Source organism: Pan troglodytes, chromosome 14 (genome assembly GCF_028858775.2).
Source record: "Pan troglodytes isolate AG18354 chromosome 14, NHGRI_mPanTro3-v2.0_pri, whole genome shotgun sequence".
NCBI classification, from domain to species: Eukaryota; Metazoa; Chordata; class Mammalia; order Primates; family Hominidae; genus Pan; species Pan troglodytes.
This window is the reverse complement of record NC_072412.2, coordinates 19,836,333-19,863,065: the sequence shown is the minus strand read 5'-3', so window position 1 is coordinate 19,863,065 and position 26,733 is coordinate 19,836,333. Positions and strand designations below refer to the sequence as shown.

The 26,733-nt window shown below is 37.7% G+C and overlaps 1 protein-coding gene across 50 annotated transcripts in view; it reads right to left on the bottom strand.

Moving 5' to 3' along the window:
- Nucleotides 1-26,733, bottom strand: part of IFT88 (intraflagellar transport 88) — a 124,884-nt gene that overhangs the window by 37,909 nt on the left and 60,242 nt on the right. For all 50 annotated transcript variants that reach the window (XR_010150292.1, XR_010150293.1, XR_010150290.1 and 47 more), the window contains 5 exon segments: nucleotides 22,652-22,738; nucleotides 15,204-15,390; nucleotides 12,323-12,431; nucleotides 10,121-10,271; nucleotides 8,768-8,883 (listed from right to left, as the gene is read on the bottom strand). Coding sequence is in view for 41 of the 50 variants with exons in the window: in XM_009426641.4 (XP_009424916.4) it covers nucleotides 8,768-8,883; nucleotides 10,121-10,271; nucleotides 12,323-12,431; nucleotides 15,204-15,390; nucleotides 22,652-22,738 (650 nt within the window). In the remaining 9 variants the exon portion in view is untranslated.

The window sequence follows — 26,733 nt, the reverse complement described above, 5'->3', positions numbered from 1 at the left end:
TATAATTTCCCTCAGTATTGCTTGTCATATTTATATTAGGACATATAAATTTAAGTGTTCTTCAAAGTTCCTCTAGTTCATACCTTTATTTAGATATTCATATGAGAACCACTTAACCTGTTTGGTTAAAACCCACTGCATTCTACTTTAAACTTAAAGGATCATTACTTTTGCTATAATCTTTTATCATAATACTTATACTTGCTTGCAAATTTAGTACCTGAGAAGCGATTTTTGATCTAGTGTTTGAAGAATCAGGCTTCGACTAAACAGAGAGTAAAAAAAATTCTACTAATCCCTTTTTGTCCATTAAAAAGAAATCAAATTCTTTTCTAAAATAAATAACCAAAGCCAGGATTTCTAAATACTTCTATTAAAAATATCTCAGGATGGCAAGATATGAAGGAAGAAACACCTAGGGAACAATTTATGCTCGTCTCATTTTTTTGAATCTCCTTTCTAAGTAGAAGCCTGATGGCTTCAAAGAAAACCTCAGTTCCTACTCGATTTGATGGCAAACCTACCTACTGGAATCAGATAGATCTGGCTTTAAATCACAGCCCTGCTACTGGGGCAAGTTACTTAACTTCAAATCCATTGCCTACACGGCCACCCACTGTGATCTAAATAAAATACACATCTAACCACATTACTTCCCTCCTTAAAACCTGTTACCTCCCTTCCACCTACATGCTAAATCCAAGATTCTAACCCAGTTTATCTACTTTCTAGATCTTTTCTGCTTCTCCAACTCATCTCCCACCGTGCCTTGCTTAACATTTCATGTTACAGCAAATTCACACAGGAGCACGGACTTCCCTGTATCCCCTGCATTTGCTAGACTTCTGGCTTTTGTATACACCACCATGTCTGCTTAGAGGTGCATTCCAACCTCTTTACTCTCTGCTAATGCCACATGGATAGACTGTTCCATATGCTCTCCTAACACCCTGGAATCACTTAGCGTTGCATTTACCATGTGGTATTATTATTTATGTTTCTGAATACATTACCTTCCTTCCTCTATAAAGATAAGTATAATGACTTCTAATACTGTCAATCTAGCCTGTTTTTGAACTTTAAATGAATACAATCATATAGTATGTAACTTTTTTTTTTTTTTCAGACAGGGTCCCAGTCTGTCACCCAGACTGAAGTGCAGTGGCATGATCTCAGCTCACTGTAACCTCCCCTTCCCGGGCTCAGCCTCCCAAGTAGCTGGGACCACTGGCACACACTGCCATGGCAGGCTAGTTTTTATTTTTTTTTAAAGAGATTTTTGCCATGTTGCCCAGGCTAGTTTCAAACTCTTGAGGTCAAGCGATCCGCCTGTCTCATCCTCCCAAAGTGCTGGAATTACAGGCATGAGCCACTGCACCTGGCAGTATGTATCCTTTTATTAAGAGCTGAATTACTGAGATAGTCTTCATATACCATACAATTTACCTACTTAAAGGACACAATACAATGGTTTTAGTGTATTAATTCTTTAAAATTATGATAAAATATATACAACATAACATTTGCCAAAATTTACCATTCTTGGGTGTACAATTCAGTGGCATTTATCACATTCACAATGTTGTGCAACCATCACCACTATCTCCAAAACATTTTATGACACCAAACAGAAACACTTTGCAACCATTAAACAGTAACTCTTAATTCCCTTCCCCACAATCCCCAATAACTTCTGATCTACTTTCTATCTCTACAAATTTGCCCATTTTAGACACTTCATGTAAGTGGAGTACTTTTTCTTTTGTGTCTGGCTTCTTTCACTTAGCTAATGTTTTCAAAGTCCTTCCATGTTGTAGCATGTAACAGAACTTCCTTTGTATAGTGGAATAATATTCCATTTTATTTATATACTGTGGTCCCCCCTTATCTGTGGTGAGTATGTTCCAAGATCACCAGTGGATACCTGAAACTACAAATACTACTGAACCCTATATATACTATTTTTTTTCCTATACAAACATACCTATGATAAAGTTCAATTTATACCTTAGGCATGGTAAGAGGTTAATAATAACTAATAAAATAAAGCAATATACTATAATAGAATTATGTAGATGTGGTCTGTCTCTCTCAAAATGTCTTATTGTACTTTACTGAGGGTAACTGAAACCGTGGACAGCAAAACATTGTATAAAGGTGGACTACTGTACCATGTTTTGTTTATTCATTGTTGATGGACACCTAGGTTGTTTCTACCTTTTCGCTACTATAAATAATGCTGAGGCTACTTTTGACTATCATAAACTGAAAGCTGAGGCTCAAACAGATCAGATACTTACACAAACATGTGTAAGTATCTGATCTGTTTGAGCCTCAGCTTTCAATTCCTTTGGGTATATACTTACTATACACTGAAAACTATACAACATTGTTGAAATAAATTAAAGAAGACATAGATGGAGAGGCATGTGTGTGCTTGAATTGGAAGACTTAATATTTTTAAGAAAACAATACTACTCAAAGTGATCTATAACGTTAATGCAATCCCTATCAAAATCCCAATGGTGTTTTTGCAAAAATAGGAAAACTCACCCTAATATTCATGTGGAATCTCAAGGAACCATGAATAGCCAAAACAATTTGAAAAAGAAAAAAGTTGAAGAACTCATGCTTCCTGATTTTAAAATTTGCTTTAATGCTACAGTAATCGAAACAGTGTGGTACTGCTGCAGAAGGATATATACACCAACAGAATAGAATCTAGAATCCAGAAATAAATCCTCATATATATGGTAAATTGATTTCCAACAAAGGTGCCAAAAGGTGCCAAGACCACTCAAGGGAAAAGGGACACTCTCTTGCCTTCATGGCTAAATTAATCCCTAATTATTTTATTCTTTTTGATACCATTGCAAATGGAATTTTTTTCTCAATTTCCTTTTTGGATTTTTCATTGCAAATACATAGAAATACAACTAGTTTTGTGGGTTAATTTTATATCCTGCAACTTTGCTGAATTCATTTATTATATCTAAGATTTTTATGTGGATTCCTTAGGGATTTCTACATATAAGATCATGTCATCTGTGAACAGGGTTAATTTTTACTTCATCTCTTCCCATGTAGATGCCTTTTATTTCTTTTTCTTGCCTACCTGCTCTGGCTAGAACTTCCAGTACCATGTTGATCAGAAGCAGTGGAAGTGGGCATCCTTGTTTCTGATCTTAAGAAAGCAAGCTTTTGGTCTTTCACCATTCAGTATCCTGTTAGCTGTGAGTTTCCATACAATACTTTTTAACACGTTAAGGAAGTTCTTTCTATTCCTGATTGGAGTATTTTTATCACAAAGCGGTGTTGAATTTTGTCATACGCCTTTTCCGCATTAATTGAGCTGATCACGTGGGTTTTTTCTTCATTCTATTAATGTGAAGTATTAAATTGACTGATCTTCATATGTTGAACTATCTTTGCATTCTAGGAGTAAATTCCACTTGCGAATGATGTACTTCTTTTAATATGTGGCTAAATTTGGTTTGCTAGTATTTTGTTGAGTATTTTTGCATTTACATTCACAAAAGATATTGGTCTGTAGTTTTCTTGTAGTGTCTTTGTTTGCCTTTAGGATAAGGATAATGCTGGCCTCACTGACTGAGTTACGAAGTGTTTACCTTCTCTTCAATATTTAGGAGAGTTTGAAAAAAAATGGTGTGAATTTTTCTTGAAATGTCTGGCAGAATTCACCAGTGAATCCATGTAGCCCATGGCTTTTCTTTCTTGGAATATTTTTTATTACTGATTTAATTTCCTTACTGGTTATAGGTCTATGCAGATTTTTATTTCTTCTTGAGTTGGGTTTGGTTGATTGTGTTTCTACAAATTTGACCATTTTATCTAGGTTATCTAATTTGTTGAGGCAAGGTTGTTTTCTTATAACTTTTTATTTACGTAAAATTGGTAGTGAGGCCTCTACTTGCATTTCTAATCTTAGTAATTAAGTCCTCTTTTTTTTGTTAGTCCTTCTAGCTAGAGATTTGTCAATTTTGTTGAGCTTTTCAAAGAATCAATTTTTGGTTTTGTTGATTTTCTCTACAGCTTTTCTATTCTCTATTTTATTTATCTCTGCTCTAACCTTTATTATTTCCTTCCTGCTGCTATCTTTGGGTTTAAAGTGCTCTTCCTTTTCTAATTCCTTAAGGTGCTTAGTTAGGTTACTAACTTGGGATCTTTCTTCTTCTTTAATGTACTTACAGATATAAATTTCCCTCTTAGGGATGCTTTTGCAGCATCTTGTAAGTTTTAGTACATTGTGTTTCATTTTCACTTGTCTCAGTTACTTCCTAACTTCCCTGGTGATTTCATATTTGATCCACTAGTTAAGAGTGTGTTCTTTAATTCCACATACTTGTGAATTTTCCAGTTTTCCTTGTTATTAATTTCTAGTTTCATTACATTATGACAGAAAAAGATAATTTGTATGAGTTCAATCTTTTCAATTTATTAAGTTGTGGCCTAACCTATGGTTTATCCTGGAGAACGTTCCATGTACACTTAAGAATGTACAATCTCCTGTTGTTGGGTTCAGTGTCTTGTGTATGACTGTTAGGTCTACCTGGTTTATACATTGCTTAAGTCTTTATTTTCTTATTTATCTTCCGTGTGAGGTTCACAGACGGTAACACACATTTTTAAAAGTATTAAGTCTCAAACTAATATGAGGTCTATTTCACCCTTTAATTATATCAATTTTTGCTTCATATATTTTGGGGCTCCTCTGTTGGGTTTTTAAGTGTTGTACATTCTTGCAGTAACGAACCTTTTACCAATATATAGCATCATTCTTTGGCTCTTGTAACCTTTTGTGACTTAAAGCCTGTTTTGTCTGACAATAATAAAGCCTCCCAACTCTCTTCTGGTTACCATTAATATTTGTTTGGAATATCTTTTTCAATCCTTTTGCTTTCAACCTCTTTTGTGTCCTTGTATCTAAAGTGCATCTCTTGTAGACAGTATATAAATAGACCCTGATTTTCTTATTTAATCTGCTAAGTTTTTCTTTTAATGGGAAAGTTTAATAAATTTATATTTAATGTGATTATTGACACAGAAGGATTTGCTTCTGCTATTTGTTTTCTGCATGTGTTATATGTTTTTTCTTCCTCAATTCTTCCATTACTACTCTTTTTTGGTATTTTGTTGATTTTTTTTAGTGTACTATTTCGATTTTTAGTTATTTTCCTAATACTTTTTTATAGTGTACTATTTGATTTTTTAGTTATTTTCCTAATGATTACCTTGGGTATTATAATTAACATCTGAAACTTATAACAATCTCACTTGAACAATACAAACTTATTTTATTTATTTATTTACTTACTGAGACGGAGTCTCGCTCTGTCACCCAGGCTGGAGTGCAGTGGTGCGATCTCTGCTCACTGCAACTTCCGCCTCCCGGGTTCAAGCGATTCTCATGCCTCAGCCTCCTGAGTAGCTGGGACTATAGGCACCTGCCACCACACCCAGCTAATTTTTGTATTTTCAGTAGAGACAGAGCTTTGCCATGATGGACAGGCTGGTCTTGAACTCCTGACCTCAGGTGATCTGCCTGCCTGGGCCTCCAAAGTGCTGGGATTACAGGTATAAGCCATCACGCTTGGCCAGGATACAGAATCCTTGGTTGACAGTTTGTGTTTTGTTTGTTTGTTTGTTTGCTTTTAAATTTCAGGACTTTACATCATTCCATTGCTTTCTGGCCTCCAAGGTTTCTGGTGAGAAATCTACTAATAATCATACTGAGGGTCCCTGTATGTGATAAGCCACTTTTCTCTTGTTGCTGTCGAGATTCTCTCTTTGTTTTTGGACAGTTTGATCATAATGTGTCTCATTGTGGATCTTTTAGTGTTTTTCCTACATAGAATTCACTGGCCTGTGCGGACTTCTGGATTCATGTCTTTCCTCAAATTTGGGAAGTATGGCAATAATTTCTTCAAATAGTCTCTCCCCTCCCTTTTCCTCTCTCTTCCCCTTTTGGAATTCCCATAATGCATATATTGGTCCACTTGATGGTGTCTTATAATAACCATCATCACAATCAATATTAAAGAATATTACCTAATGCTGCTGAAGAATGGAATTACATTAAGTGGACCAGTCAGAACTAGGATTTCTTGATATTTTAAGACATGATTTATGAATGTAAAGAAAATAAAACAACAGTTTATGCTTAAACCAATTGCCAAAACATCATATTATTAAGAACCATAAAAATCTAAGAGATACAGCAAGGCAAGGAGTTTCTACGGTAAAGAAATTTAATTTAATTCAACTATATGCCAAGTTGACATGTAAAGAATATTTAAAGAATATGTAAAGAACTATGTGACATAAGAACTAATACTCTCACTTCTCAAAAAGCCTACATTTTTATTGTAGAGGTAGAACTTACAGAACAAATCAAAGCTTAGCATGTAAAAAAGAGAAAATGTGAAAAATTAAGATATATGGTATAGAAAACAAATGCTCAAAAGAGATGTAATATAATGAATGTATATTGAATAAGTTTCTGTCACTGAGAAGGAGATAACAGCAGGTGCAAGTGGAAGTAAGTTTATAGAAAAGTAGAGAGAAATGTTAGGAAGGTTTCTAAAAAAGGCTTCTATATTCTGGGAAACTGAGGCATAAAATACATAGGGGAATTGAAGAGAGCAGAGAAACAGGAGGGAGAGAAATACTTAAGACTGATGAGCAGTGCTCATATCACACAGATTTGTGTAGCATCAATTCACCTGGTTACATAATTTACCTTTGACAGTATTTCACAGCCTGTGTAAAGGAATGGAATCAATGGCTGGAATAACCTAAGAACTGAAATCTCTTGGAATAAATGGGGTAGTAAAGCAAGAGAGAGAGAGAGAAAAAAAAAACCAGGAATGTTAGCAAGAAAGGGAAAAGATGTGACCAATTAAGCAATCTAGTATGGATAAGCTCAGAATTAAAGTCAGAAGGAGGCTGAGACTGCAAGATAAGGGGAAGGTCAAGAGGGGAGGTCTCAATATCACCAAAGAAAAATGCACTGGAAAATAGGGAGTATGGAAGTTGGAAAGGTAAGAGGTTATGTTCAGACAGCTGGACATTGTAACTTAAGATTTTATTGGTGTAGGCTGGGCATGGTGTCTCACACCTGTAATCCCAGCACTTTGGGAGGCTGAGGCGAATGGATCACTTGAGGTCAGGAGTTCAAGACCAGCCTCACCAACATGGTGAAACTCCGTTTCTACTAAAACAAAAACAAAAACAAAAATTAGCCGGGTGCAGTGGCATGTGCCTGTAATCCCAGCTACTCTGGAGGCTGAGGCAGGAGAATCGCTTAAACCTGGGAAGCAGAGGTTGCAGTGAGCCGGGATCACGCCACTGCACTCCAGCCTGGGCGACAAAGCAAGACTCCGTCCTCCGTCTCAAAAAAAAAAAAAAAAGATTTTATTGGTGTAAATGTGTTAGTGATAATCACAATCAGACGAGTCAGGTGACTGAACTACAGAGAGGGTAAAGATCAATGGAGTTAGGGAGGTCAAAACTTGTGGGACTAGAATAGTGATGGAAAGAAAAGGAAGAATATAAGCTAGACTAGGTAAGGTAAGGGACTGACTGTTAATCAACATCTGACATTTACAAATAGGAGTTAAAAATGGAACAGTGGCGGACTGAGCCTCAAAGAAGGAAGAGTGTTGCATGAGCTAATGGCTAATGTTAGAGTAGTATTAAGTGTAATTAAAAAGCTTACAGTGTGTTACTGAAATAGCTTTAATCTTAAAGATACAATTAAACTAAAACTATCTCCTCATCCTTGGTAATTAATTTTATAATTCTCAAAAGAAATTTATGTGAAATAAATATCACAAAATGAATTGCCTAATAGAAATTCCAAACAGAAATCATTTCACTTATTAAGCATTTCTTTATCATTCAAATTATTCTAAGGGGCATTTGTTCTTAAAATTCAATATGGCCAAATACAAAGCAGAAGATGATGTATTCCAATTATTTTTGAATTGTTTTGAATCAGATATGTATAACACATTCTGATACGAACTTAAAGACACTGAAAACATTTTAATTTTTCATATATATTAATTATAAATTGAAACCAACAAAACTGTCTTGTATTAAGACTCTTTTAGAGATGAAACTTTGTCCTAGGACTGAGATAAGTCATTTTCTGATTGATAAAGAAACAATAATTGTTTGCTGAGGTATGAGTAAGAAAAATACATAAAGTATCTTAAAGAGGATATTTAAAAAATTCTATGCAAAGGGAAATATATTTATCACAATAAAGACCAAGTAAAATGGAATAAAATATAAGAAAATAAAAATAATTTGGCTGGGCGCGGTGGCTCATGCCTGTAATCCCAGCACTTTGGGAGGCTGAGGCAGGTGGATCACCTGAGGTCAGGAGTTCGAGACCAGCCTGGCCAACATGGTGTAACCCTGTCTTTACTTAAATACAAAAAATTAGCCAGGCGTGGTGGTGCGTGCCTGTAATCCCAGCTACTCGGGAGGCTGAGGCAGGAGAATCGCTTGAACCTGGGAGGCGGAGGTTGCAGTGAGCCGAGATCACGCCATTGCACTTCAACCTGGGCAACAAGAGCGAAACTCCGTCTCAAACAAACAACAAACAAACAAAAATAATTTATGAATGTCCATCAACATCTGTTCTTGAATTTACTAGGTCTATCAGATACTAATTCTAGGGATTAAAAAAACTCAAGACATGACATTAACTAAACATAAAATCCTAATGATTACTTACTGTATAAGAGAAGCTCTTTCAAAGTACTGAATAGCTTTTTCCCAAAATTGGGTGTCAATGTAATAGGCTCCAAGCCACTCAATGACTTCAATATTACAAGGAAAATACCTATATGACTGTAAAACAAATATGGAATGTAACAATACAACTTCAATGGCAACATATAATTAACTTCTTGAATACTTTACCTATTGAATAAATTTATCCAATATGGAATTTCTTAATAAAGGAGTATGAACTGTCCTAAGTACTTTGTAAATTCTGAAACTGTATAATATTTAGAAAACCTAAGCTTTGCTTGACACACTTTTCAATTATCTATACTTTTGATATAACAATATATGAGCTGAGTCCAATTCAAATATTTAAAAGAATAAAAAAGAGATGCAAATCGTGCCTCAAGAGAAAAATGAACTGGTACTTCTTTTTATTATTAATATTATTAATTATTATTATTTTAAGACAGTCTCGCTCTGTCACCCAGCCTGGAGTGTAGTAAATGCGATCTTGGCTCACTACAACCTCTGCCTCCCAGGTTCAGGCAATTCTCGTGCCTTAGTCTCCTGAGTAGCTAGGATTACAGGCATGCCACAACCACACTTGGCTAATTTTTGTGTTTTTAATAGAGAGGGGGTTTCCTCATGTTGGCCAGGCTGGTCACATACTCCTGGCCTCAAGTAATCTGCCTTCCTTGGCCTCCCAAAGTACTGGGATTAAAGGTATGGGCCACCAGGACTGTCCTTTTATTATTATTTGTAGAGATGGGGTCTTGTTATGTTGCCTAGGCTGTTCTTCATCTCTTGGTCTTAAGCAATCCTCTCACTCTGGTCTCCCAAAGTGCTGGGATTATAGACGTGAGCCACTATGCCCAGCCCTATTTCATTTTTTCATTAAAACAAGTAAAAAACTAACTTCAGGCCTGGTGTGGTGGTAATCCCAGCACTTTGGGAGGCTGAGGCAGGCAGATCGCCTGAGGTCAGGAGTTCGAGACTGGCCTGGTTAAGATGGCAAAACACCCCTCTACTAAAAATACAAAAATTAGCTGCATGTGGTGGCAGGCGCCTGTAATCCCAGCTACTCGGGAGGCTGAGGCAAGAGAATTGCTTAAACCCAGGAGGAGGAGGCTGCAGTGAGCCGAGACTGCACCACTGTGCAGCAGCCTGGGCGACAGAGCAAGACTCTATCTCAAAACAAAACAAAACAAAAACTAACTTCATTTTCCAAGAATGCTTTATTTTAAATAAATCATTTTAAAACTGGTAAGATCTTCTAAAATTTTAAAGCCTTGCTGCCTTCTTTATAACAATTCATAAAATGCTAAAACACAGAAGGAAATTAAGATAACACACCTACCTCATAGTAATATTGAAATGCTTGAGATTTATCTCCTTCACGATCATACAATTCTCCTAGCTTAGATAAAACTTGAGGATCGGTTGGAATAACACTGACCACCTGCATTAGCCATTCAATAGCTTGACTGGGATTTTCCATTAATTCATATCTTATGCAATGTCAGTTAAGGAAAACATGTTTTCTAAATTCATTAATCAATAAGCAAACTTAAAAAACATTACAGTAACAATATTTCTTAGCCTACAGTAATGTGCTATTGTATACTGTTTCCTCTGGATATCTCAGGGGTGGAGATGGAATGCAGCAGTACTGTGGAGGTAACACTCTTGCTCCCTATGTATATAGCCTGCTTTCCCTTTTCCTCCATTACTATCCACTAAGATCAACTCCCAAATTTCTGGTAGAATTATTCAAAGTATTGTCCAAAAATTGTCCTTAATAAAAATGTCCTGAATGTTGCATCCAGTTATTCTTTTTCTTAACATGTTCAGCATACTAAGGGAATTATTTTCATGTGTTTTTCCTGTGAGTTTTCCCTAATTAGATTATAAACCCAAGGACAGTGTTGTTTTTTTTTTGGTAGCTTCCTTTTAGTACCTACTAAGTCTTCGGTGTATATACAAATAATTTATTCATATCAGTACTTTTTGATTAATTACTATTTATTTTATACATATTAGATATCTCAGTGAAATGAAAATATTCCAATTCAAAGTTTATTGAAAAAGAAGCATTGTTTTCAATGGTGACAAGCGTGACACCAGAAGATCTACTGTTTTTAACGATGACAAGTGTGATACCACAAGAAAAAAAAATAAGAAAATGTACTCAAACTGTCTCAAATACATCAGTTGCTTGACTGGATCCAAGCTGATCGTGAACTGGGTGGTAAAAGATAATGACACTGGCAGTTTCAGAGAAATTAAATGAACAAAACAGAACAAAAAGACTAACAGGAGTAACTATGATGCTATCTGCTCTAAAACTAATTTTTTTTTGAGATAGTCTAGCTCTGCACCTAGGCTGGAGTACAGTGGCACTACCTTGGCTCACTGCAACCTCTGCCTCCCAGGTTCAAGTGATTCTCCTGCCTCAGCCTCGGGAGTAACTGGGATTACACGTGCCTGCCACAACACCTGGCTAATTTTTGTATTTTTAGTAGAGATGGGGTTTCACCATGATGGCCAGGCTGGTCTCGAACTCCTCACTTCAAATGATCCGCCTGCCTTGGCCTCCCAAAGTGCTGGGATTACAGGTGTGAGCTACTGTGCCTGGCCTAAAACTAAAATTTTTCAATAAAATTCTTTATCAAAAGTACAGCAGATAGTACTTAAAATTATTAATGGTACACCTCACAACATATAAAATTTTCTAAACATATTTGTATAAAATTTAAACCAAGATAACAGTAAGTTGAAAATCTACCTAAGATGTTTAACTCTTCCCAATGTTGTGGCCAAAGCTTACCAAAATAAGGAGAGAAATTAAAGTGCTTTTCAAATAGCATGAAAAGCATTAAAAACATTAACACATTTCTGCTTTTCTAACCAAGAGCAGGGCTTATTAAGAAAGCTAAGTGTTGTGGAAGAAACTGATATTAGGGCAACATTTTGTAGTTCTACATTCCCCTGAGTTTGAAACATAATACTGATACACATAGTATACATTCAATAAATGACTATTAAATGAACAGAATGAATGAGTTCATATGAAGAATTACATAATTTTAGAGGGTAATAGTCTTTGGAGACCTCATTATATCTACAGGCCAGCTAAAAAAGTAAGAAAAATTATCCAAATTCAATCAATAGTAATCAGTAATAAACAGTATTTTATTTAGTAAGTTAGTGCTTCAATGATACCCTACAAGCTTCAGAATTAATACAACGTTCTAAAGCACCAAATTGACTTTCAATGAATGGCTTATATGTACCGAAAATGTCCTAATTACTTCAGTTATTTTCAAAATTTAATAAATAATAGTTTTAACCATTAATTCCTCTTTCGATGCAAATTACATCTTAAAATAGGATTACTCAAATGATATTTATCACACAATAATCTGCCAGATTATCCTCATCACTTACTTCAAATATTATCCTCATCAATTACTTCATTAGTTAAACTTATTTAATAATTGATCTTCAATCACCAATTGAGAGAATTAATAACTGTCCCTAAGTTTTTCAAATAAGATACATATTTGCTATCTGGTAAAGAACTTCGGCACTGTTTCGTAGGATTGCGTGAAGTTTCAGGAAACAGTCCAAGGCCTCATCTAGCCGATTTAGTTTCTCATAGGTAAGGCCTTAAAAAAAGAAGAAAAAAAAGAAAATCTATAAGTATCATTATTGGTATTAATTTATTTAACGTAACAGAATACATCTCAAAATATATGAAAATATTTATCCAGAAGAGAAAATGAAGATGAACTCAGGTTTTTGTTTTTTGATACAGGGTCTCACTCCTGCTGCCCACAGTGGAGTGTAGTGGCACAAACATGGCTCACAGCAGCCTCGACCTCCCAGGCTCAGGTGATTCTCCCACCTCAGCCTCTCAAGTAGCTAGGATTATATGCACGTGCTACCACGCCCAGCTAATTTTTTGTATTTTTAGTAGAGACGGGGTTTTGCCATGTTGCTCAGGCTGGTCTGGAACTCCTGGCCTCAAGCGATCCACCTGCCTCAGCCTCCCAAAGTACTGGGATTACAGGTATGAGCCACCACACCCGGCCAACTGAGGATTTTTTTAAAGAATAATGTTAGGGTGGGGATTCTCCACTGGCAGACACCAAAAGATGCTACAAAGCTTCAGTGATTTTAAAAGTGTGGTAGGGGGCAGGAATAGACAAACAGACCAATAGAACAGAATAAACAGTTCAGAAATGCACTCAACTATAGAGTTTAGTTAAAGACATTTAAAATCAGTGGGGAGGAAAGTGCTAGTAATAAGTGGTGCCAGAACAACTGACTATACATTAATTTGTATGTATTTATTTATTTATTTATTTATTTATTTATTTATTTATTTATTTTGAGACGGAGTCTTGCTCTGTCGCCCAGGCTGGAGTGCAATGGCACAATCTCGGCTCACTGCAAGCTCCGCCTCCTGGGTTCATGCCATTCTCCTGCCTCAGCCTCCTGAGTAGCTGGGACTACAGGTGCCCGCCATCACGCCTGGCTAATTTTTTATATTTTTAGTAGAGACGGGGTTTCACTGTGTTAGCCAGGATGGTCTCGATCTCCTGACCTCATGATCCGCCTGCCTTGGCCCTCCCAAAGTGCTGGGATTACAGGCGTGAGCCACCACACCCGGCCATTAATTTTTTTAAATGTAGATTCTTATTTCATAAAAAATGAACTCAAAATTTTGAAACTCAACAGAAAAAACAAAGCTATAAGAAGAGTATGAAAAGAAAATACAGAAAAATGATTTATAATCTTAAGAAGGGCTTCATAAAGCAATAAACAAATGAATAAAGCAATAACCACAATTATTTAAAAAGACAAATTTGGCCAGGCGTGGTGGCCCATGCCTGTAATCCCATCACTTTGGGAGGCTGAGGCAGGTGGATCACTTGAGGTCAGGAGTTCCAGACCAGCCTGGTTAACATGGTGAAACCCCATCTCTACTTAAAATGCAAAAAATTAGACGGGCGTAGTGGAGTGCATCTGTGGTTCCAGCTACTTGGAAGGCTACGGCAGGAGAATCACTTGAACCTGGAAGGTGGAGGTTGCAGTGAGCTGAGATCATGCCACTGCACACCAGCCTAGACGACAGAGCAAGACTCAGTCTCAAAAAAAAAAAAAAAAGACAAATTTTACTATATCAATAATAAAACAATTCTCTGATAAAAGAAATTAGAAACAAAGTTAAAATAGAAGCAATTGGGAAAGGAGAAATATTTAATAGTTACAAAACAAATAAATAAGGATATATCTAGGAAGCAAGCTCCTGCATGAAGACCTTTGTGCCTCTCTTCAATGCTCTCTTCCCAGATACCCAAGTGGTCATAGCCTCCCTTCCTTCTATGACTTGAAACATACATTCTCAATGAGGCTCTCCCAGACTCCACCTAAAATGGCTAATTCCTTCTTGCCTCCCCTATTCTTCAAGGTTGGCAGTAGGCCTTCCCTCCTCCTTCAGGCAGGAGATTAAAGAGTCTTTTCTGGGAGGAAAGATCCAATTGACTTATGGACAGGTCTCCAACTAAACAGACCAGACCAGACAGATGCCCTATAGCAGAGTGCCAACCCATCAATCTCTCTCATGGACTTAGAGACTCCACTCAGTTTTTAGCCACAAACTCCTGAATACCAGGAGACAGCCCAAAATCATTAGACATCTAAGTAAAGTCCATAACATGGAAAGAGAATAAAATAAGCAAACCAAAGAAAGCAAAAAATACCTAGGCAGGGAGAAGAAAACTTCAGAAGAAAAGTTATTAATAATCCAAGAGACAAGACCCAGTACTGCATGGACATGTGTTTGCAATACTGAAAATTCATGCCCAGGGGTGATGATGCCCATTTCAGGCAACCGCTGAAAGGCAGGGAAGAGAATGTGATGGTGGTGAGACTTCATGGCTTGTAGTATTTGGCTTATTAAAAACAAAATCTGAAGTAAAGATGGCAAAATGTGAAAATGTGTCAAACTGGGGTGATAGGTACATGGGTACTTATTTCTTGTGTGTACTTTTGTGCATGTTTGAAATTGTTCATAATTAAAAAGAAAGCAAATGGGATTTTTTTCCCATCTATCAACTTGGCAAAAGTTAAAAAGAATGATAATATCCAGTATTAGCAGAAATTTGGGAAATTAGTATTATACACTGTCATGGAAAAGCCTTTTTGGAGGGCAGTATGGCAAGCCTGATCCAAATTTTGCATGTGCATAGCTTCTGAATCATTAATTCCATTTAAAATAATCTATAATCTGAGAGGCAGTAGTCTTCAATTTTCCGTTAGAAGGAAGTCAACTCCTCCTCCTAATGTGTTAGAGCTCTTTAAGCAAAACAAAACAAAAACAAATACAAAGCAAATAAATAATTTAAAAAGCAATTTCCCCTTGTTTCACTTACCAATATTATAAAGTGCTTCAGTACAAGAAGAATCATTTCTTAGAGCCTCTTTATAGAATTCAGCGGCCTTCTCATAATCACCATTTGCAAAAACTGTATTCCCTTTATTAGTAAGAGCTGCTGGATTATATCTATCAGAGTTCACAGCTATATCTGCATAGCTGCTGGCTTGTGCAAAATCCTTTCCCTAAGTAAAATACATATACAAATTATTTGAATTTCATGAAATACCTTTTCTGACTGTTCTGAGATTACAGACATAATAAATAGACTTTCTGAGATTATAAATATAATGAACAAAAATATTTTACATATCTTGGTCTTGATAGTCTGATTCTACATAGAGTTTTACTTATCAAGCTGAACCACCCAAGTTTCTTGTGATTGACTTCTCCACAGTCTCATGGTTAGAATAACAACACTATTTATATGTAGGTGGTTCCATACTCAACGCCCAAATTCCATGTCATCATTTGCTGCAGCACTCCCCCTCCCACTTGAAGCCCTGAAATAGCTGTCACAAAAGCACTACCCTTCTTGCCCCTAGCACACTGGCTGCGTCACCTACTAGGTCTCTGCACTTCTAGCAATCCATTGTTTTTTTCCGTCTCCATGCCAAATGCTCGGTCAGGGCCTTGCCATCATTCACGTGAGCTACAGGAACCTCTCTGTTCTTAAATATTGTGACCATCTGTGCCAGGTCAGCTTGGTTAAGCCAGGAACTACATTTCCAAGAAGCTCCTTCACTATTAGCCTCTTGTCTAGACTTGGCCAAAAGAGGAACTTGTGTGACATCTGGAATGCAGACCTGAAGCAGTGGCCTTTAGTCTCAGAAAGCCTTTTTCTTGTCATCAGATGCAGGACTGACACAGAAGTGTCCATGGGTACCAGCTTCTCCTCACTTACTCCACTCCAAGGGCAGCTCTTCTTCCTGACTATGCTGTCCCTGCTCCAAGATAGGGTTTGCCTGTGGTCCCCAGAGGAGGCAGCTGCACAGAGGCATCTGCTTCCCACAGAACTCCCCATGAAGGCCCTCTGGGTTCTACTGTGGCAGCTAGATATGTGTGGCCACTCACTGACTGATGGTTACTCCTCCTCAGATCTCCAGCTCCCCTTCTGCACCTTCACCGCCATGGCTCCTTCACAACTGTATAACATTAAATTCCCATGCCCCTTTTCCCATAACACTCACAGTGACCGTCCCTCGTTAAACTTTTTAAAAAGTTTAGATATAACTTATATATAATAAACCTGACCCCTTTAAAATGTAGAATTCTGTGGCATTTAGTAGGTTCACAAAGTTGTGCAACCACTGCCAATATCTACTTCCACCCTCAAAAGAAACCCTGTACCCATCAATAGTCACTTCCCATCCTCCTCTTCCCCCAGCCCCTGGCAACCACTAATCTGTTTTCTGTCTCCTTGCCTATTCTGGACACTGAATATAAATAGAATCATAAAATATGCAGTCTTTTGTGTCTGACTTCTTTCACTTAGCATAATATTTTTAAGGTTCGTCCATGTTTTAGCATGCATCTGTGCTGCAATCCTTTTAAAGGCTGAATAATGTCCCGCTGTATGGGTAGATCACATTTCATTTATCCATTCATTGTTGATGGACACTTGGGTTGCTTCCAGGCACCTTTATGGTTACTATGAATAATGCTGCCATGAACATTCATGTGCAAGTTTTTATGTGAACTCTGAAACAAAAATTGGTACCGACAAGTGAGGTGCTGCTGTTTAAAAACTAAAACATGTAACTTTGTCTTTTGGACTATGTAGCAGGCAAAACTGAGAAAAGCTGTGAGGGCCTGTGTTGGGGACTGGAGAGATGGTGAAGCATGAGTGAGCCTGCAAAGGCAGAAGGAATCATCAGAGGCTGGATAAAGTGCAAACCACACTGTCACCATGAAGCACTGACACAAGTGGCACCCACAGAGTGGGATGGAGGATAGGAAGTGCACCTCATAAATATGCAACATGTGGCCAAGGGGATTTCTAGGTAGGATGCTGAAGGGCCAATGAACTTATTTTAACTGGGTATGATTGATCAGGTATAGGAAGAGAAAAATGAGCTAAGGAGAGAACTGTTTAGTTTGCAGGTAGAATTTAGAGAAAATATAGAAGAACCAGGACTTGCTAAGGTAGAAAATAAAATTATTTCATGTCTCCAGTTTCTTGTGGTGGCACAAGATTCTCAGATGGTGGCAGGTTAGGGAACAATTCAAAGGTGTGGCTGTAACACCTTTTGTAAACATCTCACAAAGATTTAAGGTCATACCTAGCAGACCTTCTCTCCCAGGTAGCGAAGTGGGCTTCTAAGACACTTCAAGGCTCTGTTCCATAGCAGCCTACACACCTAGTGGGAAGGGGTCTGTCCTGAAAAGAATTATGGATGCAGCTGTTGAGACATGTGGGAAAGCCCAACAAGATTTAGAGAAAACCCTCCAAGTTTTTAGGGGAGTTGTACTGACTGTTGCTAGTTTGGATTAAAGGGACAGATATAGTCCAAAATGAAAAAAGCCCTCTGTGCCCCAAATGTCTCAGGGCAGAACACAGGCTGAGAAAGTTAATCAGCTGCAAACACAGGCTATTTCTTTCCTTTTTTTTTTATTTTTTACTTTAGGTTAAAAACAAACATGGGATACATGTGCAGAATGTGCAGGTTTGTTACATAGGTATACACGTCCCATGGTGGTTTGCTGGACCTATCAACCTGTCATCTAGGTTTTAAGCCCTGTATGCATTAGGTATTGGTCCTAATGCTCTCCCTTCCCTTGCCTTCCACTCCCCGACAGGCCCCGGTGTATGATGCTCTCCTCCCTGTGTCCATGTGTTCTCATTGTTCAATTCTCACTTATGAATGAGAACATGCGGTGTTTGGTTTTCTGTTCCTGCAACATAGGCTATTTCTTATACAAAAGGAAGATGCTCTCAGAAGGCAGAGCCAAGAGCCACAGAGGACAAAGAATTAGGGGGCCACTCGGAGGGAGCAGAGCTGGGCCCTAATCAAGGAATATTCGTTTTTCTCAGACTAGGGAGCACTGGCCACACCTGCTTTGCTAGGTTTCAGAATCATTAAGGATAGTGACTGTGATGTGCCTCCATCCCTCCCCTTGGGGATGAGGGTCTTACAGTTATCCTGTCTTTATATCTCCATGGTATGTTGCATGTATGATGGGACAGGGGCCATGTCTTTTCATTCAGAAATTTTTGGATCCAAGTCCTTGCTATTGTGAATAGTGCCACAATAAACATATGTGTGCATGTGTCTTTTGCAGCATGTTTTATAATCCTTTGGAACAAATGTCCAACAATGATAGAATGGATTAAGAAAATTTGGCACATACACACCATGGAATACTATGCAGCCATAAAAAATGATGAATTCATGTCCTTTGTAGGGACATGGATGAAGCTGGAAACCATCATTCTCAGCAAACTATTGCAAGGACAAAAAACCAAACACTGCATGTTCTCACTCATAGGTGGGAATTGAACAATGAGAACACATGGACACAGGAAGGCGAACATCACACACCGGGGCCTGTTGTGGGGTGGGGGGAGGGGGGAGGGATAGCATTAGGACATATACCTAATGTTAAATGAAGAGTTAATAGGTGCAGCACACCAACATGGCACATATATACATATGTAACAAACCTGCACGTTGTACACATGTACCCTAAAACTTAAAGTATAAAAAAAAAATAAAGAAATCTTTGGATGAAGAAGAAATTGTTTCTGAGAAAGCTCCTTGGATGAAGAAGAAATTGTTTCTGAGAAAGCTCCATTTCTTGTTTTTTTTTTGTTTGTTTGTTTGAGATGGAGTCTCGTTCTGTCGCCCAGGCTGGAATGCAGTGGCACGATCTTGGCTCACTGCAACCTCTGCCCTCCCAAGTTCAAGCAATTCTCATGCCTCAGCCTCCCGAGTAGCTGGGACTACAGGCATGCACCACCATGCCTGGCTAATTTTTTATATTTTTGGTAGAGACGGGGTTTCACCATGTTTAGTAGAGACGAGGTTTCACCATGTTGGCTAGGCTTGAACTCCTGGCCTCAAGTGATCCACCTGCCTCAGCCTCCCAAAGTGCTGGGATTACAGGCATGAGCCACCATACCCAGCTAGAAAGCCCCATTTCTATCCAGACCTGATGTAGATCCTGGCCTTTGAGCCTGATGCTGCGGTGGAATGAGACTCAGAGTCTTGGGAGGGATATGAATAACTGGGGTCTGAGTGCAGGCAGTGGTAGATTATTACAATAATGACTCCAGTGGATCACACCTCTCAGGATTCACGTACGACTCATTCAGGTATGATTCTCTCTCATGTTTGTTTTGTTCAATAAAATAATAACAAACTCAATGCGCACAAGAACCTAATACTCACCTGTGTACTGGGGTTTGCTCTCATGGAACCCAGTCCCACCTGAGAAGGCTGGGATCCCCTGCTGGGGATGCTCTGAGGGAAGACTGAGTTGCCCTGGACAACGGTTCAGCTAAGTGACAGGCATGAGGTAGGAATTTGGAACATCCAGTCTCAGTCATGCCTCAGAGGATGTCAGCTGCATGAGTAAGGCCAGGCAAGCCCAGTAAAAGAAGCATCCAGGTGAACCCAGCTCACTGGGTAGAATGTAAGCATATACCTGGTGATTTCAAGCCACTACGGTTTGGGGCAGTTCATTACACAGCAAGAGAAAACAGATACAACTATATGCCAGATACCAGCAATATATTTTCAACTACATATCATATAAAACTACATAGCAGACTCATCACTTGGCCTCAAAACATTCTTGATTACAACCATTTTCTTCAGAACCAAGTATAAGAAATTGCTGATGAGATGCTCTAATAGCTCTGCTTGGTTGATTAAATCTAACAATTCTCTTTGCTTCTTTAAATTTTCTATTGGTCTCCTCCTGCACAGTCGTCAAACTTGGTATAAAGATTTGGTGACGAATTGGGTCAAAAAATTCATTAGTGATTTTCTAAATTCAAAATTTAATGGCCATGATAGACACCATGCTTCACCCCATGGACTTGCCCGTCAGAGGTGCTGGAGGTGCTACTGGCCACCAGCCTCAGCAGGCAGCCCTCTCTGGAAACTGGGTGGAAGACAGAGGCACCTTGTCCCCCTTCCTAGAGGTGACCCTTTTTTGGGAGGCAGGCCACATCCAATGGCTGGCTGGTGTGGGGGTACAAAGGCCCACCCTCTCTCTTTTCCTGCCTCCTTGTGAAGAAGGTGCTTGCTTCTCCTTCACCTTCTGCTATGATTATAAGTTTCCTGAGGTTTCCCTAGCCATACAAAAATGTGAGTCAATTAAACCTCTTTCCTTGATAAATTACCCAGTCTCGGTTATTTCTTTATAGCAGTGTGAGGACAGACTAATACACCTTCTGTCTACTTGCTTCCGTCATTACAAAAAATGTTTAAATATATTTAAAAAGAAACACAACATCTTTTCCCCCAATCAGCACCCTCCTCTAGACATGCAACTAACTGGTACCACTCTCCTACCAGTAGATTGAAGCACTGGAGTCATTCTTCAACCAGGGGTTTGGATCTCTTTCTTCATCTTTACATATATGAGGGATATGATACCTTTCCACTAGCAACAGCAGTTCAGCACAGCAGTGCTTCTCAATGGTGCACAGATCAGAAGCTCTAAGAGGGACTAGAAACTTGGTTTAACAAAATACTATGACTTTTTTTCTCATTTGTTAGTAAAGAAGTGTTTAATAAGCACCTGTCATCAACAGGGCACTGTGCACAATACAAAGCTGAAGCTGATGGTCTAATGAAGAAGAATCACATATAAACCATTAAAATACAATGCTGTAAGTACAAACAAAATATTCTAGGAGCACAAAGGAAGGTGAGACTATCTGCCAAGGAGAGTCAGGAAGGCTTCATATTTCAGTTGGGTCATGACAGTAAATTTAAACAAGGGGTTGGATAATGCAATATTCTTACAATAAGGGCAGTTCTTGGAAATCTGTTAAAGACCATTCCCACGCCATTATTCTGAGCAAAACGTAAGCAAAACCCAAGACGCTGGAAATTCGAGTTAGTGGCTAAGGCAGAGTTAAGGAGTTGTGGTAGCCTTATAATAGTTTACCACCCTGGTAGATGGTGATGTCTGGGTTCCATGCCTTCATCTGGGCCCTTCCTTGGCCCTGCAACCTCAGCATGAACAGTTATTCCTAAGGAAAGCTCTTATAGGCTTCTTCTACATGCAGGACAGAATTAAATCTCGGATCATTTCCTCTAAGAATCATAGAATGACAGAATTGAAAAGGATACTGAAAAATCACACAGATCAGTTGTTTCTAACTTCCAGCCCTTAAAATCGTACGGGTTCTCAAAGTGGCAAATGAAAATCTACAATTTTTTTTTTTTTTTTTTGAGACAAGGTATCTGTCACCAAACAGGAGTACAATGGCACGATAATGGCTCACAACAGCCTTGACCTCCCCAGCTCAGGTGATCCTCCCACCTCAGCCTTCCGAGTAGCTGGGACTATAGGCATGCACCATCATGCCCAGCTAATTTTTTGAACTTTTTGTAGAGACAGGCACTGTGTTGCCCAGGCTGGTCTCAAACTCCTGGGCTCAAGTGATTCACACACCTCAGCCTCCCAAAGTGCTGGGATTATAGGCTTGAGGCACCACACCTACCTATAATCAATTTTCAATATTCAGAAAAAGCCTACCAGAAATTCTGTATTTTCTGGTGAAAAGAAATGACTCTTATACACACTTCCCTCCCAGCAGTTCCTTGCCTCTGTACTTTTGTTTCATCCCCTTCTCCCTACAAATGCCCCTTTCTATATTCTGACCTGAAAGATCCAACTCTCTATGAAATCTTTCCTGAAAGTCCTAAATTAAAATGTTATTTGCCTCCTCTGAATTTCTGAAGCACTTATTATCTGCATTCGTTTATTGTTCTCTACTTTAAACCTTCCTTCCTAGTCTACCTCCTTTGTTCCAAAGACAAGAACGCTCCCCTTTAGGGAGCTTTTAGACTTTTGGTATTCCCATGACTGGCATCCAGTGAGATGCTCAATAAATGCTTGTTAGAGTTGATACTCTGTAACCTTACATAAATCTTTTAACCTAAGATGTCACTTTCTTTACTAATAACACAAAGGAGTTGAAATACATCTCTAGCTCTTCCAGCTGTATGTTGCATAATCTATGATGCGATGCTTATCACTACAATTTTTCTTCCTCCCTTCTCCTTCAGAGATGGTGTTCTCACTCATGTCTGCCAACTCAGCCCCTGGCCTGGCACTTGTCAGGATCAGATCCTCTATACTCCTCAGTCCACTTACCATTCTCCACCAATATTCTTTGGACCTCTCCCTAGGCATGATCCTTGGGCAGAAATTTAGCAATATAAAAATAGCATATGATTAACTCTTAGTAGTAAAAAAACTTACCATATAATACAGGGCTGAGAGATTGGTTGCAGCTGCACTTTTCACTCTACTGTCCTTTTTTTCCAACACTTTTAAGATCTCTACGGCCTAGAAATGGAATATCTGAAGGTTACTACCATTGTAATATGACAGTACTCAAGCTTATGGTCGGGGAAAAGATCAGTGTTCCTGAAGGGTAAGACCAGGGAAGGGCACAAAAGGGGTGGATTAAGATGTTCAAGAAAACAGATTACAAGAAGATAATTTCATTTGAGAATTAGAATTTATAAAAAAGAATAAAATGGAAATTCTGGAATTAAAAATATAATTAAGAAAACATAGATGTTCTAACAGCAGATTAGATACAGCTGAAGAGAGACCTGGTGACTGGAAGAAAGGTCAGTAGTAAATAATGAGCCTTGGAAGGCTGGGCATGGTGGCTCATGCCTATAATCTCAGCACTTTGGGAGGCCACGGCAGGAGAATTGCTTGAGGTCAGGAGTTTGAGACTAGACTGGGCATAGGCGTGAGACTCTCTCTAAAAAAATAAAAATATGATGATAATAATAATGATCCTTGGGAGTCATGTGATGCAGCTGAGTGTTTATTCTGCATAATGGGGTGGGCAGTGAGGCCTTGAAAGGTTTTGCCTAAGAGATGTGATCAAATTTGATCTTTACAAAATAATTCTGAGGTTTCTGCTTCTGGCCATGACTGACTAGCCTATAGAAGACCATTCTTTGACAGAGAACAACTAGAAAGATTATAGAAAATACTAAAAATATTTTTTGAAGGCACTGTAGAGCTAGCAAAGCAAACAGGACTTCAAGGCCAAGGTCCCAGAAAATGTTCAGACTAAATGAAACATGGCAAAACAGATGGCTAAAAAATGTTCCTAGAAAAGAACACAAGAGACTTACGGGAGCATAATGAAAAGGTCTAATAGAAATGTAATTGGAGTTTCAGAAGGCCAAGAAGGAAAAATGGCACAGAATTTTTCAAAACCAGTAACAGAAAATAATTCTGGGAGTGTTACAAAAAGTGATCTAAAGTAGATCCAAATATAATTACATTTTTAAATCATGAGAAATGAAAGTATGTTTTTAACTACCTGGCAGGTCTGAGATAATCCTAACCAAGTAAGATGTGTGGAACAGTCAGACACTTTACATGAAAGGTGAATGAGTATTCAACCTAGAAATTGCTACAGAATATTAGAAAGAAAAAAACAAGGGTAGAGAAAGGCACTGGGTTTTCCTTCCTTCCTTCTTTTAAAATATATTTACTGATTAGAAGATGCTTGACTCTTGGTGCCTCCTGCTCCTAGAAAGCAGTTATGTAGAAGCAAAAGTAACTGTGTTAGCTTTTATAATGGTTGTCAGCTACAGCTGTTGCAAATCTCTGACAGATTCTGAGATGTGGGCTGTGCAGTGTTTGACCTCAAATGAAATACCAGTAGGCAAACTGACTCAATTTTTTTGAAGGACAGAAGATTTTAAAATACTCAATTTCAGATACTTTGGTTAGAATATGAGTAAACTGTTATTCTTTTATTTATTATTATTTGCACAATAAAGTTGCCAAGCAAATTATTCTTTTAAAGGGTTTTTGATGACTTCAAAGAAAACTGATGGAAGTTTCTAGGTCAGTAGTTTACAAAGTAAACACTGGAAAAGAAAAACCCAAACATCATATCCTCACTTTCAAGATTCTATCATTTACTTTCTTGGAAAGATCTTATAACATTGCCACAAGTTCCTTAAATTTACCTCAAAAATGATTGCTGCTAATATTGCTTATCCTATAGAAACTACCTCATTGATGCTTTATACAACCTCCACAGCTATTAATATAAAAGCCACCACTGTTTTGAATCTCTAGGTTTTATAAGCTGCATTTCACTTTAAATAAGAATTGAGATAGTCTAATCTTCACTTTTAGACTGTGTCATAATAAATGGTGTATTACTTTAAAATATAAGGCACTTGAATAGGTGTAACTCATACAACCATTAAACTCTCCAAAGTGTACAGGAAAAGAAAGCTATTCTCTAATGTTTACAACATCCATAAAACAATACAAAAAGAATGCTAACAAGCAATAACAATTTTTTTTTAAAAAAAGGAGTGTTATAGTCCTTTGTATCATTCCTTTTAGAAGTGGCCATTCACATTATAGTCAAGGAAATGTGTTAAATTTTTAAATTTTGATATATACATTGTAACTCATTAATAACAATACTTTAAGGCTATATTTAACATCAAATCTATTTTCTCCCAAAATGGTTATTATGAATCCAAAAAGCAGTGCAATCCAAAACCATTACTTAAAAAACTTGGCAAAGGTATTTACAACTTAAAACATCCTAAATGGGTATCACTTGACAAAGTAATAACACTTCATATTATACGTTTCTAAACTATGATCTATTCTAAAAAGGCTACATAATTATTCTAATAAAAGGAACACTCTTGGGTATTTTTTCGCTCAAGTTTTTGTTTTGAAATAGGCTGTTTTCATAACTGTTCTCTACATGTCCATAAATCTACATAAAATATTTGTTTTTAAAAGTAAAATATTGTAAGTTTATTTATAAATGGAACTGATAAAAAGTTCAGTCAAAATTAAATTTCATTCTAAATGGCAAAACAAAAAATAAAAATAAACAATGTTAGCTTGTTTGTTTGTTTCCCTGAAAACAATGAGGAAAAGGGATCTATGTCTGTCTTGGTCTCCTTTCCCAGCTGATGCCATCTAGCTCCTGGCTTCAGCATTCCGCTGAGCCTCCAGGCCAATGGCTTCATTTCATCCACTTTGGGCTTTTTGGCAGAGTCTATTTTTTCTATTACAAAAGTGGCTACAAACACCATCATTATCAAAAAGACCCATACTCTGTGATTTCAGCATCTTTTTCTTGGGAAAAAAAAAAAAAAGTATTTAGAGCTAACTCCAGAACTATATCCTCACAGAAGGCATAAATTTTTCTTTTTCACTTTGAATTGTAAATAAAGTAGTTGCCATCAAATGATTATTATGAGATACGTCAACCCAATCCTTTTTCACTTAATAATATTTCCTTCAAACTAAGATTGTATTATACCTACCTCATAATACTTACAATATACAAACAAAAGAAAGAGTGAAAGCAGCAATGATGAAAAGAAAGCAGAAATGGCATTTTAAAAAAATCAGTAAACCAATTGATATTAAAAACTTGAAAATGCAAATGGAACAGAAGATATTTTGAACAAGAAGAGCTAGGAAAGCACAGATAGTAAGATCTAGGTTCAACAGGTTTTAACATTAAAAAATTAGAGTGTTTATTGCTTAATGAACATAGTTTTAAAACATGAGCCATGGCAATGCATTCTTAACCTTTTTTTTTTTTTTTTTGAGATGAAGTCTCGCTCTGTCACTCAGGCCAGAGTGCAGTGGTGGGATCTCAGCTCACTGCAACTTCTGCCTCCTGGGTTCAAGCAATTCTCCTGTATCAGCCTCCCGAGTAGCTGGGACTATAGGCGCATGCCACCACGCCCGGCTAATTTTTGTATTTTTAGTAAAGACAGGGTTTCACCATATTGGTTAGGCTGGTCTCAAAACTCTTGACCTCAGGTGATCCACCTGCCTCGGCCTCCCAAAGTGCTGAGATTACAGGTGTGAGCCACCACGCCCGGCCTCTTAACCCTTTCTAAAAAGATCATTTAAAAATAAAATGTCAAAGGAAAACTAGCAGACATGGTTTTCTCCATTTTGTCATCCATAACAGTACATGTCACACACAAAATTTTTCTTGTCCATATAGCACTTTAGCAAGATAATAAAAACCAATTTGATTCACGTCACTTCCATGTAAAAAGCATTACAACAATGTTGGAGAGTCATTGGTGGCATTTTTCATGACCAAGGATGTGATGATTAAATGACAGGATAGATACTTTGAAAAGTCTTTTTCAAATGTTTTGTAAATGCTCAAAAAATTAAGCACAGTAAATTAACATATGCAATGGAACCACCCCATGGTACTACATTAATTATATGTATTTATTTCGTGAACACTGGGGTTGCTTTTTTCTACTCTCATATTCTTTAGTAGATAGTGTTCT